This window comes from Catharus ustulatus, chromosome 3 (assembly GCF_009819885.2).
Source record: "Catharus ustulatus isolate bCatUst1 chromosome 3, bCatUst1.pri.v2, whole genome shotgun sequence".
NCBI lineage: Eukaryota > Metazoa > Chordata > Aves > Passeriformes > Turdidae > Catharus > Catharus ustulatus.
Window position 1 is genome coordinate 52,338,554 of NC_046223.1, and position 18,230 is coordinate 52,356,783.

Sequence of the window (18,230 nt, forward strand, 5' to 3'; positions counted from 1 at the left end):
GGGATGGATCACTGATGATTTTCATTGCTTTTTAATTATGCTCTGCTGTCTCATCAAGGCTGGAGTCATACTCCTAAACCTTGTTTTGTGCAACCTTTCCCCACTCCAGGTATTTTGTCAGTGTCCAGCTATTGCAAAAGAAACTGTAGATACAAACAGTGGTTGCTTAAGTTTTCTTTAGCTTCCTCAGGGGATTGCCACATCTGTTGGAGCAAAAGCACTGAGCAGGACCGTGCTGGTTTCCTATTTGGTGAACACCAGTGTGTTACCATCTGTGCCAAAATGAGCTGCAGCACATCATGGCACAGAATCACGTGTGTAGGCACCCAGCACCATAAGCCCATAAGCAAACAGAGCCATCCATAAGTGTCCCTTATTCTCATGTGATTGTGGACAAGGCCTTGGGAGACAGCCAGCACAGGAGTGAAGAATAACATAAGCTGCAGTTGTGATGCTGGAATGCTGGATTTCAAATTTCATCCAGCATACTCCAAGGTGGTGCCTGAGAAGAGGAGGCTTTGGGGGATTCCACAATTCCCCACTCTCAGTAGAGAACAAAAATTAAGAATAATTTTTGAAACAATACATAGATGTCATCTTTTATTAGGTGTAATAAGTGTAATGAAAATATTTATGATAAGTTTTTTCTCCTGAATGGATAATGTTACACAAAGAATTGCAAGTCATTTTATACAAACTGTTCTCAACTCTATTTCACTTTGATTTTCTTCCAGCTAGGAAATATTTTTAAAAAGTATTTACACATTCTTGTCTAATTATTCCTTGTTGCATATACTCTCCCCATTGTTTATACTCTCCCCATCTCTCACTCTTATTGGTCAAAGTTAGGAGACACACCATAAAAGTGAATGGAGTTAACTGCTTTAAAAAAAGTAACCAACCAACCAACCAACCAAAAAACTTCAAACAACACAGGCGAAGTCCTGTGCCTTTATTAATTTTAGCTACCAAGAATTTTTAACTAAAAAATTTTCCACCTCCAATTCGTTGAAACAAAGAACACTTGGCAAGTCTTTTTATAGTACACATAGTTACAAAATTGCAGATGTGTTACAAACTAATAAACCTCAGTAGTTAAGGATTTAGATGAGACTCCGTTTCCACATCGCACATTGTCCAATTTTTTTTCACTAAAGAGAATAAGTGGAATGTTATAAAGTTAGGTTTAACAAGGCAGAAACCAGAGGAGTCTTGAGTATACTTTGTTGCTTGCTGTTCATTGAGGCTTGAGGCACTGTGGAGTATAGGATTCTGGAAGATGGTTTATGATGTGATTTTCTCTATGAGAGCTTTAGCATGAGACGATAATGGGCATTTATGCATTTCACAGTTACATATGACAGTATGCACTTTCAACTTCTAAAATACTTAAGAACAGCACATGAACAAAAAAGGAGCCTTTTAGCAACTGCATGTTACTTACACTCACACTGCTCCAGCTCAACTCCTGAGGTGCAGGGAAATCATACCTGACCCTTCTACTGGAATCTACTGGATTAAAAAGCTGGACCAGTATAATAGAGACTTTTAAAGTTGTAGGTTTTGATACAGTCGAAAAAAAAATCCCAGGACACCCAAGAAGAAAGCCACACCACCAGCTTTATCAAACCAGGTCTGCAGGTTGCAGGGGTGGCTTGAAATCTGCTCTGCCCCTGCCCACTCTGTACTGGAACCAGCAATGGCACACCAGGATTCTTAAGGCTTTACTGGTGTTCCTTGCTTGCTCTTGTAAATATTTAGAAAAAAATACATTCCACATGAATGAGAAAAAGTCAAGATGCTGGCTCTTGTAGGGAACTTTAATCCCTTCTTTACTCTCTCCTTGTGGCTTAAGTGAATGAATGAATGAAAAGTAGAAGCAAAACTATGAAGTGCTGGCTGACTAATTTACTACTTAGGCGGTCAGTAGGTAAATGTATTTGACTTTTTGAAAATTGTGCAAAATTTTCAGGCTAAAGATGATGTATACAAAATTGCCCTTTTTTACTTGCTTTCCTTCAGGATGATGATACATGTTGTTTTGTTTATTGCTAATTTAGTAAGTTTTTCTGAATTTAATTACAATTTTGAATGTATTTAAAATGCAATAGAATCCTCATAAACCCCATTCATGGAAATCAATAAGGAAAACCAAGGGGTTTTAACATTTGTGCTTTATGTAACCAACCCACATCAGATATGAAGGTCCAAAATAGAGTAAATAACTTTATTGCAGATGCCAGTGCCAAAGTTTCCAGCCTTTTCTACTAACATCTGATGACAATATTCTTTAAAACATAGCTAGTCTGTCAGGTATTTCTGGAATATGAACACATCTTTCCTGGTGCTTATGGGGAGGAGTAAAAATATGTGGGTTTGACATTACCCAAGATCTGATCTTCATAGAGAGGAAGGCAGCAGAAGAAGAATCCCAAGCATATTTCCATAATGGCGGTGGTCCATCCAAAGCCATAGGCCCAGCTGAACATATTGATTCCTGTCATTTCAATTTCAGATGAGAACTTTACTGGATAAATGACCAGGCCCATGATGGAGAACACAGCTGAAGAAGAAACAGGAGAAAACAAAACAATGTTTAACACCCAGCACCACTGCCTTCCTCCATAATCTCTGTAGCTAAACCCATTCATGTTTTGGAGGATCTGAAAATCGATCCAATGCCATGACACACGTTTGGCTTTTTTTTCAGAGAACTCAGTTGCATGCAGGCAGAGACTTGGGTATAGAGTCAGCTGAGTAAAATATCAGTTCTAGTATGGATATGTCTGCACAAGCGAAACTTGACTCCACATGCTGCCTTACCAGCCACAAAAAGCAAGCCTCCGATCCCACGGATGAAGTTGAAGCGAAGTGTGTCAATGGCAAATGCTATGATGGCCAGTGCAAAACAGATGACTAGAAGTAGAAAGCCGACCAGGTATGTGGCAGCAGCAGCTCTTCCCCAGGCTGAAATCAGAAGGCGATACATTAGAAAGGAACAAAAACAAAAACAAAGGCTGGTTTTCTCTGTTTAGTAATTAAAGGCTAATTTTAAAACCTGTGAAAAGAGGATCATCTTCCAAGAAGGAAAGCAAGGGAGCTTTCTCTCCTCTTATAGGTGAACATTTCAGTTCCACATGAAATCATGGACTAAGTGCAGAATGCATCAAAATTCCAGCTTTGTCTTCTCATGTAGAATGAAATGGGGGCTTGGGTGTGAGTTTACTGTTTAGCTTTAACAATGAAGAATTAAGATAGAAGTGGCTTTAATAATATAAAAATGGACAATGTACTTCTGTAGCAAATATTACTTCAACAGATGCCATAGAACCAGCTTCCTTTTGCACAGACAAGGAGAATTAAACTGTCCCTGGAACTAATACAAATCTTCCTTTGAAACAATGTTTTTGTAAAAACACTGCTGATCTGGCAAACTTAAAGGTATGGAAATAGCCCATAAATGTCAAAATTCAGTGATTTCTGTCTTTCAGCCTTAGCTCTTTGTCCTAAATGGAGCTGAGTATTTGGAATCTGTTTTGTAGGGAAATTGAATCTCTTCTTTTTGGTCCAAATTTAGAACAATTTAAATTCAAAAAGCTTGTTCCAGATATTAATTCTTTCATTTTCAAATTATAAAATTTTATGTTATAACATGTTAAAGCAAAGCATATTGTATTGGCATAACAACTGGAAAAATAATATTTATTTAATATTTCAAGACTTGAGGAGCAGCTACTGCTCAAAGACATCAAAGTGCCTCTTCTTCTGGATGTAAAAAAGCGACTTTGACACATTTTAAATTCTGTATTAAAATGAGTAAGCAGTTAAAGTCTGCTAGGCATCTACAGACTTCATCCCCTCATCTAGCCACTGTACCTTTGTCAAGCGTTGGCTTCTAACCAAATATATCCAACAGCAGTGCCAAAAAAATTATCACAGCCCAAGCAACCCTGACAACAATTGCAATTCAACTTAAATGCAGTGCATGCTGTTAGTAAAAGTTCCCTCTGAAACTAAGTAACCTATCAATTTGTTTGCTTTAAGCATGGAAGTAATAAAATGGAGTGTCCTGCCTTTCCCTTGACCAGAGTCAGGTAAGCATGAAAACAATTGCCCTGTCCCCAGTGAGTGACAGCTTGGTGTTCAACCTCTCTTTCCCCGGGGCCCACACCACCACTACTATTACGCAAGAAAAATGGATCAGGATTTTCCAGCTATCCTTTCCTACCCCTCAGTCCATCAAAACCAATTTCCCTTTTGTTTGCTTTTCAACATTCTCCTCTGCTTATGGGGCTTTTCAAATGGATTGTTTTCCCAGTAAACAGGCAGCTGCTTGAGAAGGCTGAAAGGGACAGTAAAAGTGTTCTTACATCTCATTTTCTCAAGCTCTTCTCTCTAGGAGTTTACTGGGGGCTCAGAGGTAGAGTTTGCAGTGTGGAGGCACAGCAGGGAGGGACAGCATCTCAGGCAATGTCAGAAGAAACAGTCAAGAGGAATTTCTTATACTGCTCAATATCCCCCACTGAAGATGTTCCTATTCCCAGTCTGTCTGTTCACTCCTTTAAAACAGCAAGAAAAACAGCACCTAGCCATAAGAGAAGTTTGTCAGTAATGGTGACCTCATTGCTCTTAGATAAAAGAGTTTTAGATATTTCTGTCAAACGGGTGAAATGACAAGAACATTTAGAAGTGACATTTTTTCTTAGGTGCACAACTGCTTGTGGTTAGACATAAAACTCCCACGCAAAGGAGCAGACTCAGAGCACAGCTGGCTGCCCAGCAAGTTCTGGGACACCAGGAGTCCTCGGGATTCCACCTCCCCTGCTGCCAAATCTCAGCCTTGCTTCTCAAGAGCAGCTGATGGTCGAGCATCAAGCCCTGGGGTGGGAGCAGCACCTGGGCTGGGGGCTCAGGGAGCTGTGCCTGGCACCTTGCCCGTGCCAGCACCTCCCTCCTCTGCCAGGTGTTTTTCCTGAAGTAGTGTTCCAAATGCTGTGACTGTATGGAAGCAGATTGGGCGCACGCCCTGCCCGCCGGGCACTGGCCATGCGGCAAGAAGAGACATGCTTGTTGCAGGATGCTTACACCATTTAGAGACATTGCTCAATCACCTAACAGCCAGTTTTGTGTCTCTCAGTTCTACAAAAGAGAAAAAAAAATCCCTCAGTGTTGGAAGAAAAACAATACACAGCTCCAAGGCAGCAGAGCCATATGGAAGAGTGAGTCTCTTCAGGGGTTTTTTGAAGAAAAGTATTCTGAGTTCATCTGTCCTTTACAAAAACCAGCTATCAGTAGCCCAAGGCCGCAGTGCTTAAACACCTTTCTAGAGTAAAAGGTAACAAAGGCTTTGTGCAACAATAATTGCACCTGTTTCTATACTTGAGATGCTTATTTTGTCTTGTGCCAGCCGGTAGTATTAGAGCAGCTTAGTTCTTTACAAATACAACTAACACTAAGAATTCCTTTAAAAATGTCAGAATTAGAAAAATTAAATTGGTTAAAAAACACTGACAAGCAAGTGGCTAATTTGGTCTCAAGAATTTTCTTCTCTTCCAATGTTATGGGGGTTTTTGCCTTAAACATTGAGTAAAAATATGAATAAATTGTTCTATCTGCAAAGCTTTGAACTCTAGGCCAAAGAATCCTCACAGGTCACACCAATTTAGTGTATTCTTGGCTGTAAAAGGAGGGCAGTTAAAAACTGAAAGGACCCCGTCCACCTGTCACCAAATCAAATTGAAATAGAGCAGCAGGCTACAGGATACCAAACTGAGTTTGTAAAAATATTCGGCAGTTTTTGAGATCTGTTTTCTCAGCCCCAAAAATGGTGGTGATATTTTGGCTGTTTAAAAGTTAAAATGTGCTTGTGAGAAAAGAAGCATGTGTTTACGCAAAAGTGTCCTTGAATACCAGCAGCATCCTGTAATGCTTTGGTGTCAGTCCCATTTCTCCCTTTTTCAGTTCCTCCATCAGCTGAAAGAACACCAGTGAATATTATGGAAGGATTTGTGGGCAACTACACACTAGCCGGTCTTCAAAACTCCTTCTAACCGGCAATTTTCTGAGCAATTTGGTCTTAAACAAGACACTGCTATCCCAAACAGGCAAGAGGAGCCCATGCTTTCACACCTGTCTCAAGCAGAGGACAGTGCTTCTGATAACAGTTTTGTAAGTCAATCAGCAATGATCTATGAGAATCTGGGCTACCCAAAGTGAATACAGTAATATGTGACTATTGGAAAATGAAAATAAGTACCTGACTTCTATAACTCCCTGCTGTGTGAAAAGACCTCTGAGCTAATTTAGAGACCAGAAAGAGCCCTCCATGCCAGGACAGAGCTCATGATATCTTATGAGCTACAAAATTAGTTGAGACAGAATTCAATAATAGCACAGATTTATTACTCTGTTATTAAAGCTAACTGAGTTTGGAGGCAGCATGACTACCTCTTGTGTTGCACCGTATAAACACATTCTTATTATCCTATATCTGGCTGCAGCCATAGGGAAGCTGATGGACTTAATTAGACATCCAGGGCTAAGAATATCTCCATTTTTCTGCCTTCCTGATTTTACTCCTTCACACATTTTACAGTTTATGAAAGTGTAAGCACTGTCTGTGCTTCACACAAGAAGAAGCAAACTTTCTTTCTTGGAAGTAAGTTCAGCCGAATCTTTGAACCACCAAACCTAGTATTTCCTTAGCCTGCCATCTTTCATGCCTCAAATGGTGCCTTTTGAAAAAGAGCTGTTGTGTCTTGAAAACAGCATATGATCTCTACTTCCTCTCTGACAAATATGAATGCCCATGTTCCTGGTGCATGTGTTTCAAAACATGGGAACACATTCACTGAAACATTCTCATGTTTTTCTTGATCTGATACTCCCACACCACATAAACTGCTTAGTCTTTCCTTGGGTGACATTTTCTGAAAGCTATCCCAGAGAGTTCAGAAGTACTGCTTCTTGTATAATCAATAAGAACATACTTCTCCAAATTTTCTTCTTGGCTTGAAGCTGAATACACAACTATAATTGGAAAGAAAAATAAATATTTATTGCAAACTCAAAGACAACAACAAGAGGCTCTTGCTGACTGATCATTTTCATACTGCAGTGAATTGTACAGTGATTTGAGCTTTAATTCACAAGAACTAGGGAGGGGTGAAAGAGAATGTAACAGACTAATATTTTGCTCTGTTATCCTCCATACCACCTAGGGAAAGAAACATAAACCCTGCAGTTCTAGCTACAGTCTTGGAAAGCAATTCTTAGGAGAACTAAAATCTGCAGTGGTAGCAATTCATCTCTGTGTTGTACGTAATGAGAATGTTTCTAGGCTGAGTTTGCAGAGCTCAACCTGTTTAACATCTCTCTGATTAAAGGGAAAGAATATTATTTTGGAAACAAAGCTGAACTCACTGGAGTTTCTCAACGTGGCGTTCTTTGTCAGGGTGTGGCAAACACTGCAGAGCGTGTTTCACTTTGAAAAGGAACTGCTTTGGCCAGGTTTTACCCATTTCCCTTTGGTTTGCTCTCCTCAAGAGAATTCTGTGTGAAAGTGCACATGTTTGCAGCAGAACTCATGTTCTCTTAGCATGACTCTTAAGGTGGTTCATCAAACCCATTTACCCACATCTCTACCAGCCGAGGGGTTACAAGCTGCTGGTGTGCATGCACACCACAGTCATCAGGATTCTGGGTTTCCTGTGTTACCTCTGCAACACTACACAGTGCAAAACCCTGTCTTCTGGAAATACTGACTCTGCCACAACTATGGGGAATTTCTGGGCTCTTTCTGGAAACAAATGCACACTATAATCTCTGCAATTGTTTTCTGACCATGTGAGCTGACATTGAAATACCGATGTGCATTTGTTTGTACACAGCCAACATAAATCAGAAACTATCAAAAGCAGATTCTTATGAATAAACTGCATGTGCAGACTGAAAGACATTGACTGAAAATTATTTCAAGGGAAGTTTGTACAAATGAGAAAATAATCACGTATTAGTCACGGATAATTTATGAACAGAATAAAATGAGGAAAATAATATCAAAGGTAAGATTGGATATGTACTGTTTTCTGAGTTTCTCTCTTCATTGTATGTGGATCATTCTTAAAAGAACTTCATTATCTGTATATCTTTTGTATGGGTAGCCAATACTGGGGGCTATTATTTGGAATCTTTTTGTGTGAATTTATATCTTTTGCAGCAGAACACAGAAATTTTAGTCTTTCTATATGGCATCCTCTTTGGTAACTCTGTTCTTTTACCCCTAGCATTACTGTTTTAGAGTTCATTAGCTGTTAATATGGATTTCTCATTTAATAATCGAGTATTATCTCATAAAAGTCATTTTTGTGTGAGCCAGAACCAGCTTTTATCTTGCCACTATTTAGAAGACAACCATGGAAACAGAAAATTACCTATTTAGGTTCACACTAGGATAATGTCATTGCCAAAGTTTCTCAATGATTAGTAACAGGTCCCATATAAATGAGAAAGGAGTAGGACTTAAGGACAATTGCCCTACAATAATGATTTAAAATGACAACTTTAAGGAAAAGCACCTCTACAAGTAGTTTTCTATCAATGAACTCAGTATATATTAGCAGAAGGCTGTGTTTTGTCCATAGCTGCATGCTAAAGTGATAGCTCAGTGTGGCTTTGTAGGCTTCAACTCCTTTAAAGGAAAAACCTATTAATTCCCACAAACAAACACAGGCAAAACCCTTATGTAATCTCCAACCCTCCTTTCTTACCAAAGCAAGCAATTAAACTTAGAAGCTATTCTGACTTGAATTTGAGGGGAGGAGCAGTTACGTCTTGAGGGAGTGGTTCAGATTCATCTCATCATAAGCTCAGGCATGTACAAGCTTGATTTAGAAGCTGGCTTCTGCAAATCTTGTATTAATGAGGGCTGCTCCCCGATGCTTACTTAGTGCTAGGAAGGCAGAAGGGGCAGAGGGTGTAGAGCCATCATCAAAGGGAGCACCAAGGGAGTAAGTTAGCTATTAAATATAATGCACACACAGTGCCTCAAAATTAAAGGTTTGCTCATGGGAGAGTCAGGGAGTACCCCTATCTCACATTATCTTCAGAAGTAGTTGCACACACTGAGAAAATCTCAGGATTAAAGCTCAGCATCATACACTTTAATGCTACAACGTTTTTTCCTTCCATTTTTTTTCTATTTATTTTAAATTAAAGGAGGATTACTTATACTTGGATATGTACATGGGGTTTGGGAGGGTCAGGTAAATAAAACAGGTAAGGTATTGATTAATCAGTTCATATACATAAGCTCAGTTAATGAGAATAGCAAGATGTACCAGCTCCCTAATTACCCCTGAGTGGGATGAAATATTTAATGTGAATTAAACAGCATCAATTTCCATGATAACGCAGGCTATGAATGAGACTTTTAATTAATCAAAACAGTAGAGTGGAACCTTTTCAAAAAAAGTTCTTTTCAAGTTTAATATTCTCAGAACTTTTTGGGACTGATGAACACTGAATTTACATCTTATTTTCATGTGCACCAAGAATTGTTGTCACTCTTGATCTGCAGTTTTCATGCTGTGAGCAAACTTTGTTCTGAAACCTTGATGAAAAACACCTTTTGCACAAGGGAATTTCCCACTAACAGACAGCAGCTGTGAACATGCATCTGATTTTCTGGTAGAAGCAAAATTTTACTATTTGCGAAATGAAACTCGCAGCACATAAGCAGAAGTCGTGCTTTGTGCTCATAAAAATATATTGAATTTATTTACCCTTTTTGTTAATGAAACAGCTTTTACAATGCATCTTGAAATCTGAAATCAAGAAATCGTCCCTTGCTGCTTACTGCTGATGAGGTTGTTAAATGAACTGCACAGCCACCTCCTATTTTTTGGGGTCTGATTTGGGCACAGCATGCATATGTCAGCACAGTAGGTGACATCAGATGTATTCAATTTCAGATTAGTAATTCAACAGGACTGAAGTGAAGTGTTATTTAGTACCAGTAGAAGGAAGCCAGGTACCTCTGGAACACAGGCTAGTGTCAGCACTCCACAAGCTACTTTGAGTTCCTGGAAATTTTTGAGCAATGAGTTATTTTGTAATGGTACGTGACAAAGAAGAAATATGGCACTATAATGCTCGCTGAGTCAGTGTGTTTGAGGTGTCTCAGAACAGCACAGGCTGCCGGTGAGAAGTGATACAGAAATATGAAAGAATGTTCTGAGAGTTTTGTTTCTTTTGCTGTGTAACACCTTCCCACTTAAATAATCTGTTTAAACCTACAGTGGAATTTGAAATATATCTTGCAGCCCTTATCACTGTTCAGACTATGGAGATGTTACTACAGCCATGCTATATCAGATCACCTCAATAAACTAGAGGAACAGATGAGGTGAAGAGAATTGAGAGTTTGGCCACAAGTTTCCACATGTCGTGAGGAGAGATGCCTCCTTTGTAAGTGAATGGAATCCTCTCTCCAGCACTTCAGGACCTGGAAATGCAAAGTGTTGAAGATCTTCTCAAAATCCTCAGCACCAGCAGTTCACATCTCCTGATGAGCAGATGAGAATGTTCTATGACTGCTATTTTTCCACATAATTTAATCGTAATTATTAAGGGCAGGCTGAATAATAAACAGTGGGATTACATGTGCAATTGCTCTCTGGAGAGTTGATTGCTCAAGAGCATTACTATTATTTAGAAAAGAATCTGATTAAATTCATCTGCCACTGAAATTACAAAAGCACAAACTCTTAAACTAAAAGGGAAAGCACACTAGCAATTGCAGATAAGGAATAAAAATTGCCATGGTAATTAAATGCTCTGGCCTTGTATCCTTTCTCTTATACCTGTTTAGAAATAATGGAGTGTCTCCTACAAGCTGGGGGAAAATCAATTTTTTTCTTTCCTTCTTGCATCATTACTTACAAACACTGTTGTGATTTTTTCATTAGCTATAAGTTTGAGATGTATTTTTTCTCATTCTAAGCTTTGAATAATTATTGAGTATTCTACATTATTCAGTAACTAATCTTGTAATCTCATTTCTCACTGGTTAGTCCCAAGTAACATTCACTTTAAGGAGAATAATGTCTTAGGAAATTATATGCTTCTCTACACACTGTCATTAAAACTACAGGCAATCACTTAATATAAATATAACCATTTTATGCTACAGTGCAGCAGGAGCAGCAGCAGCCTTTCATTTTCAGTTCACCCTGTGTTAGAGGTTTGCCCTTTAATCCAGGCCTTGCACAGAGCAGAGCTGGGTTCCATCTTGGGGTCCCCCACAGGTTTCCTTGAACTGGTCAGAAACCTCCCCAGCCTCTTCCCCAGCTGCAAAGACACTTTTGCAAATCTATTTGGATTTTACCAAATTCTGAAAGCTGTTAAGTGCAAAACCTTGACTTCAGGAAAAATCTGTAATAAAGGCCCAGTGACTTGAGCTGGTCCCTACTTCAAAAGCACAGTTACTTGTTCACTTCATTTCTATTTTGATGTGCAGACACTCTCAGATGCCAGAGAGCCACTGGGACATCTTGTTTGTCTCTGCTGTATCTCATTCTGTCCCTCTGGAAATATCCCCATGTCACTCTGCTCAGGGCGCTTGCTTTATCTTGGAGCAAGTAAGGGTTTCCCCATGCTAGAATCAGGTGCTGGCTGTCAGATGTGATGGGAATGTGGGGGAAGGAAAAACAGTTTTATGTAGGTAGTGTGGCAATGGCAAACCTTGATGCCTGGTCTGTCCTGTGCCCCAGGTGTGATGAGTCACTGCTCTGATGGAGAAGGTGATTTTCCAGAGGGAGAGCTGTGTGGCCAGCACTGCAAGGCCAGTGGGAGGTGTAGTACCAAGGGAGAGACTTTGGAAACTGGTCCCAACCACACCATGTAATCTTGCTGTTGTATCATTACTTGGAGCATTTTTAGTAAGTGATTTCCATTTTGTTCTTCCTCCAGCATAATAAATGGTGCTTCACTGTAGCAAAAGATTTCCCAGAAACAAAAGCCCTGGTACAGGCAGAACAGGGGGGGAAAAAATCTACTCATCAATGGGGATGCACAATATTTATTTTCTCAAAGAACAACAGTGTTTTCACAACATTTCCTTCTTTCACTTTTCCTGTAGCCATACTTATCTGCTGTCATATTTGAAGTAGTTTTTGTTCATTATAATCGTACTATACTAGCCTTCTTATCTTGTAGTAATGCATTCATATTCATAGGCCAAAATAAAACTGGATACCTAGAACGTAGTTGCCCATTATTTGCCTGGAAGACAAGCTGCTCAAAGGTGTCCTTTCCAGATGGCAAAATCATTCATCCCTCCACTAATCTCCACAGCCACAAACCTCTCCACACGGCCCAGGAAAAAGCTATAATAGAATATTACAATAATTGAAGATGTGAATTCCATTTGCCATATGGAAATGCCTTTTCCTATTTTTTCCTCAAGATCTCTGTTTGCACTATGCAAATAAGATGATCTCTTCCACATACACTTAGAGCTTTAACATTTCAGTTGTTTTGATGGCAGCAACTCAAATGGAAGAACTGCAAGGCTGGGTGGGAGATAAGATGGGACAAGTGTAGTCACAAGTTTTTCACCCTTTGTGCATCACATTCAGACTAAGAAAATAAGTTATTTCCCCCCCCCATTATTTATGTTTATTATGTATTTACCTACACATGTTTAAACATCTTCAAAGCCTGCAGTGGAATAAATTACATACTGAAGAAATGTCTCAGGTCTGTAAGACACACCTTGCTCAAGACAGGTAATATAGCCAAAGAACAAGAAAAACAAAGGAGTGCTGCGCCAGCGTCATGATGGGGTTTAACCTGTGCATCTTCTTTGTAAGCTCAGCCATATCTCACAGAGATTCATTCCATATTGCTCATTATCTATCAAAAAACTCTTAATCATTCTTTGTATATGTTCAAGGTTGTCATAAGATTGAGCCCTTTGTTTTTTCAAGTGCAAGAACAATGAAAAGCAAGAGCAGTGAATCTCGCAGTCCCCCTTCTTAAATTCCGTGTGTTTTGGGCAAGTGCCCTAATGCACTGGATACTTTTTCCCAGAAAGTTCTATTTATTTGAGCTAAATAGGCTTGAAAAGCAACAGTCTTTGACAAAGTCTACATGACTGTCATATTTTTAAAGCAGATGATCTGAAGTCTTGGAGAAGATAACAGAGTGTATAAACTCTTCATATTCTCACTTTCCACAGAGCTGATAAGCTTTGCAAAAGACCACAGGTGAGCAGATACTTTCACAAAAGATAAGTGCACCAGTGGAGCTACTCTACTGCCTTTCCAAAAAAAAAAAAAAAAGGAAAAAGAAAAAAAATCAAAACCTCCAAACTCCACTGATGCAGTGAATTAAGTATTCAGTCTTCTTCCCTTCCAATATAATTAACCTCAGTAAGTTGGGTTTCTGCCTTCCAACTGTATAAACATATCTGAAGTCAAACAGCAAGATTCAAGAGGAATTATAAACATTGCACGTGCAGAATTCGATTTAAATTCACACATTATAATTAACAACTTGCAAGGATGCTGCAATTATATCTAATTATGATATGACAAAGACGACTGTAGTGGATTAAGATAACTACACTGTCCAAGTCATGTTGACAATATTTGCTGGCAGCTGCTGGGGGTACACATACGTATCATGTTTATCAGTGAAACCACCCCTGCAGGAGGGCCAAATTTCAGAACCTCCCCAGCCAGTGGCAGATTAGGCAGGGAAGCTGAGAGTAAAGGTCATAAGAAACAAGATGTAAACTGTGGGACAGAGGTGGGGAAAGAGATCTCATCTTAGGAAGGCTGTAAAACATTTCTGTCCTTTATGTTTATATCACATCTTTGTCTCTGTGCTCAGGAAGGCGTGTAATTACACTTTATTTAACCAGCACTGTGTTTAGCTTGGTACAAAGTTAAACATCCCACAGAACATGATGCTGAATGCTTGTTTTCCATGACCTTTCTGGTGCACCATAGATAAATGTAATGCCAGAATTATTAAGACCCTCTATTTCATCACTAGGACGGGTACAATCAGGCTCAACACAAGACCCGGATGCTCACAAGTGAGGTGCTCTCATGGCTGGGTCTTTTGGGTGGAATCCAAGACCAGCATCAGCTGCCTCTGCCCTGCATGAGAAAAGGTGGGAGTCACAAAAGAAAAATCCCAACCCTGCATCACTGAGCAAGGAAAATGGAGAATAGGATTGGATCTGAGCACATCCCGCCTCTGGACAGAACGGGTCTGAGGGAAAGGTCTGGAAAGGATCAGGACAGTGACATGAGTTTGCAGCCATAACAGTCAGATCTACAGTCCTTTCCTGGGTCAGGGATAACTCACCCCCATGAAGGGCAAGGTCTGCATTTTAATAGCATAATCTGGCACAGGCAGAAGCCTGGCAGCATAACCCACTCTTACCTGGCCTTTGCATACCTTATTTACATACAGCCTTCACAAGTTCTCTGGCTAGGTGACTCCATTGTGCCAGATATATCCAGGAAATTTTGTCCTGGACAATTTTGAGGATTTGCTTAGGCTTCCTAGATATTTAATCACCTTGAGGAGTTCAAGTGATCGATGCCTGTGTGTTGAGAGCATAATGCAGTAACGCAGCTCACAAACAGCATTTCTAATGCTTTCAAAAGTATCAGTGGACTCCCCAAGGTATCTGCTGGATAATGCTCTGCATGTGTGTGTTTGTGTTCAAAGTGCTGGACTTACTGTGGATGTGATTCATGGTAACCTCAGATGTTACAGGACTGTCCACATAGAGGATGACCTCCCTGGTTTGTCTGTAGATGCTGTCCAGTTTCCAGGGAAACTGTGCATACAGCTGCAGAATTTGAAGCTATCAGAGTGAGGCAGGAAAAGGAAGGAAGTGAAATGCCAAAAACCTATCTAGACCTCAAAAGTAAGGAGAAATATCTCTTGTCTTATCAAGAGAAGCAAGGTGAAACTTCTCGATGTTTTCTGTCCAGTTAAAGCTGCCATTCATGGGCACAACCTAGAGATCAAGAGGAGGGCTCGCTTTTCAGGAAACTTAGGAGGAAACTCAGTACTGACATGCACTCTACTAAGCATCATGTTCTTTCTCCTTCTCTCAAGTGCCCTGTAGCAGAGGCCAATTTGCTACCTTGACTTACACCCAGCCACAGAGCTGATGCTGGAGCCCTGAGAGCAGGACTGGATGGTGATGTTCAGTGGAGCTGGTCATGCCTGGAGCCCTGCACTCACAGAGCCTGCTGCAATTATCTCACTACAACTGAATTTTGTGCATAGAAGGTAGAGTTTCATGATATACAATAAACCTTCAGGAACAATTTTGAAACGTTGTAATACATGATCCCTGAGATTGCTTCAGCAAGTGCTTTTACTCTTATTTTTAACAAGAAGAGGTGAGATTCTGAGCCCTAGAGAAAAGGTTCATCCTTGTAATTTGAATGAGCATAAATTGTAAGAACTCAAACTTGCTTTCCAGCTCAAGCTAACAGCCCTTCATTCACAGTTACTTGTTTAAAACCATAGCCAATAGCAAATACACATAAAATAAAAAAGAAAGCAGAAATATAAATAAACAGAAAAATAAAAAATAAACAGAGCACATGCAGAGTGACCCTTCTCTTGGGCAATTCTCCCACACTTGTGGTTTCCATCTTTTCAAGCTGAAGATTGCACCTGGGTCAACACGTTTAATAGCATACTTCACAAAAACTTAGTACGAACAAGAAATCCTTTCATCTTTTAAAGATTTCTTTCATCATCACAAGGAGACTCTTTCACACGACCCACCTACCCGAGCAGTTTCAGGGCAGCATTCTGAAGCCTGACACTCCCTGGGAATATCTTGCTACCATCTTACATTTTTTACCTCCCTTTTTCTGGCACTCAGACCTGCTTGTCACACTTGTGCCAGGCTTACTCCACACACCTTATTTGGATGTTTGGTCACTGGTAGCCGCTAAGTTTTGAAAAGTAGTGATTAGTGAGAAGAGGTTAACAGCTTATTCTGAGAGAGGAAGCAAATCCTGTGTTATTTTCTCCACCGGTACAACACCATGCGTGGGTTTTCATGCATTGTGTAATCGTCTAGGTTCTTTTCTGCACAGGGGTGTGAGGGCATTTTATTTCTTCACCCAGTTAGTCTAAAGCCTCGGTGTATTTAGTGCCAGTCCCTATCGCCCGTGGCTCCATACAGCAATGCCGGGTGTTGGGTGATGCAGTCAGGGCACCTGCGGGAAGGTGGCCCGGGGGATGTGACCCTCCGCTCCAAAGTCTGCTCCCTGCCAGCCCCGTAGGCGCTTACCGTAGCCCATGAGGGACTCGCAGCTCCATTCCCCGCCCTGGCCAGGCCTCCGGCAGTTCTGCCATAGCGACGCTTGCTGCACGTAGGGCAAGGTCTGCGACTCCAGCCAGCCCCTGCCCGCCAGGGCGATGATACCGAAGATGACTCCTATGCCCAGGAGCAGGGGCAGGATCCACCTGCAGCGCGTGTAGTCGAGGCCGTACTTCACCATGCTCAGGGCAGGTGCTTGCCAGGACAGGGCCCTTTTGTGCCACGGGCTCGGCGACACAAAGCGATGGGTGCCCCTGCAGAGCTCCCCGAAAGGCCGTGCAAACGCCTGGGCAGATGTTGGAGAAAAGCTTTTCAGCCGGGACAGAGGGAGGGAGGGAGGGAGCTCCACCTAGATTCGGATGAGTAAGAGCTGCGCTGAGCAATAACCAGTTGAGCTGGGAAGAAGCTTCGAGGCTGGGTTTATCTGTGAGATCTTCTCTGCCCTGCTGACTAGGTAACAAATGGGGAGATGTTTACCCTCGGCATTTAACACTTTCCTTCCTGGCATCCCCACCAGCAGCTGTGCTTACACCTTTCTATCCTCCAAGGGATTTGCATTATGGCAGGAGAAAGCAGAGACGAGAGGCAACTGTTTGCATGACATGCTGGATGCTTCTGAAATTTGCCATCTGGAAGCCTTTCAGGACTGCCTTTCTAGGACTCCATTCAAAAATAAAATCATACCATATTTTTTACAATTAAAGAAACTCCCTTAGCTGTTACAAAGCCAAGGCAGTAAAGAATGTCACTGTCCACTCTTCCCCTTCTGGAGCACAGGTACAGAGGAAAAGAAAAATACAATATGATCTGGATATAGCCTTACTGGGAGAACAAAACCCGAGTTCTGCATTGACTGAGCCTCACAAGCACTCCCTGAGCATGGATCTGGCTGTACAGGCACTGCCTGGGGCCTGTCAGAGCCTGTCTGCGGCTGCAAAGAGCACAAGGCAGAGATGAGCCATCCCCTCTGTATGCTCGGGGTGCACACCCAGCCGAGTGCGGGGCACAGTTTGCTGACTGTTGGCTCAGAGGCGATATTGCTGTGCTCCCTGCACTCTCCCTTTGAGCTAACATGTGATACAACCTGGTATTTTGGTAGGGCCCAATTGCATTTACATCTGGAAGCAGCTGCAGCCCTTGATCAAAGCTGGTTTGTGTGAAACACAGTTAAGCCCAGAGGATGCAAGGTATCCTTTGCTCCCATGGTGGATTTTGTCAGGTGGGGCTGCATCCAAGTGCTGACCTCATTTACTCAAAGAAATTTGTCATTGTATTGCAGCTGTCATGGTGCAATGTGACAGCTATGAACTGTTTGTGAACTGCAAACTCCACAGCATTTTTCTGAATTAATATTCAGAAATCAATAATGGCCTAAATCAAAGAAATCAATAATTTACATTGCACTGATACACTGTGCCTGAAGAGGCATTGAGTTCTGAGAGAAACAAACAGGAGCATCCTCAGCAATGAGCTGCAGCACAGTGATTAAGTAGTAACTCCACAAAAAATTTAATTTGAAGAAATTGACACCACGTCTTTTCTCTCATCAGACACCTTCTTTGCCTGCTGGTAGATCACCAGTGGTGTGACTGTTTTATCTCTCATTCTGGCCAGCTGAAGCATCCTACCAGTAGATGCCCTGTACCACTGTCCTAATTTAGGGCAAATTTGGGGAAAACCTCCGGAAGGAGCCTCCAGAAAACAAAACCCCACGACTGGGTTCAGGAAGAATTTCCTCAGAGGAAAAGTGGCAAAAACCTTTTTATTTAACAAACAAAGCACTCCCCAACATAAGAAAAGAAAATTAACAGCCCCAGATGACAAAAAGGCTCTTTCACCGCTCTGAGACCTAGAAAAT

The 18,230-nt window shown here is 41.1% G+C and overlaps 1 protein-coding gene across 1 annotated transcript; it reads right to left on the reverse strand.

The window, feature by feature from the left end:
• Positions 1-629: 629 nt before the first annotated feature.
• On the reverse strand, positions 630-16,687 carry LOC116994104 (p53 apoptosis effector related to PMP-22-like). The gene is made up of 3 exons (XM_033055547.1): positions 16,343-16,687; positions 2,824-2,967; positions 630-2,563 (listed from the first exon to the last, which is right to left on the reverse strand). The coding sequence occupies exons 1-3, from the start codon at positions 16,551-16,553 to the stop codon at positions 2,349-2,351; spliced, it is 570 nt and encodes a 189-aa protein (XP_032911438.1). The 5' UTR covers positions 16,554-16,687; the 3' UTR covers positions 630-2,348.
• Between the last annotated feature and the right edge of the window lie 1,543 nt (positions 16,688-18,230).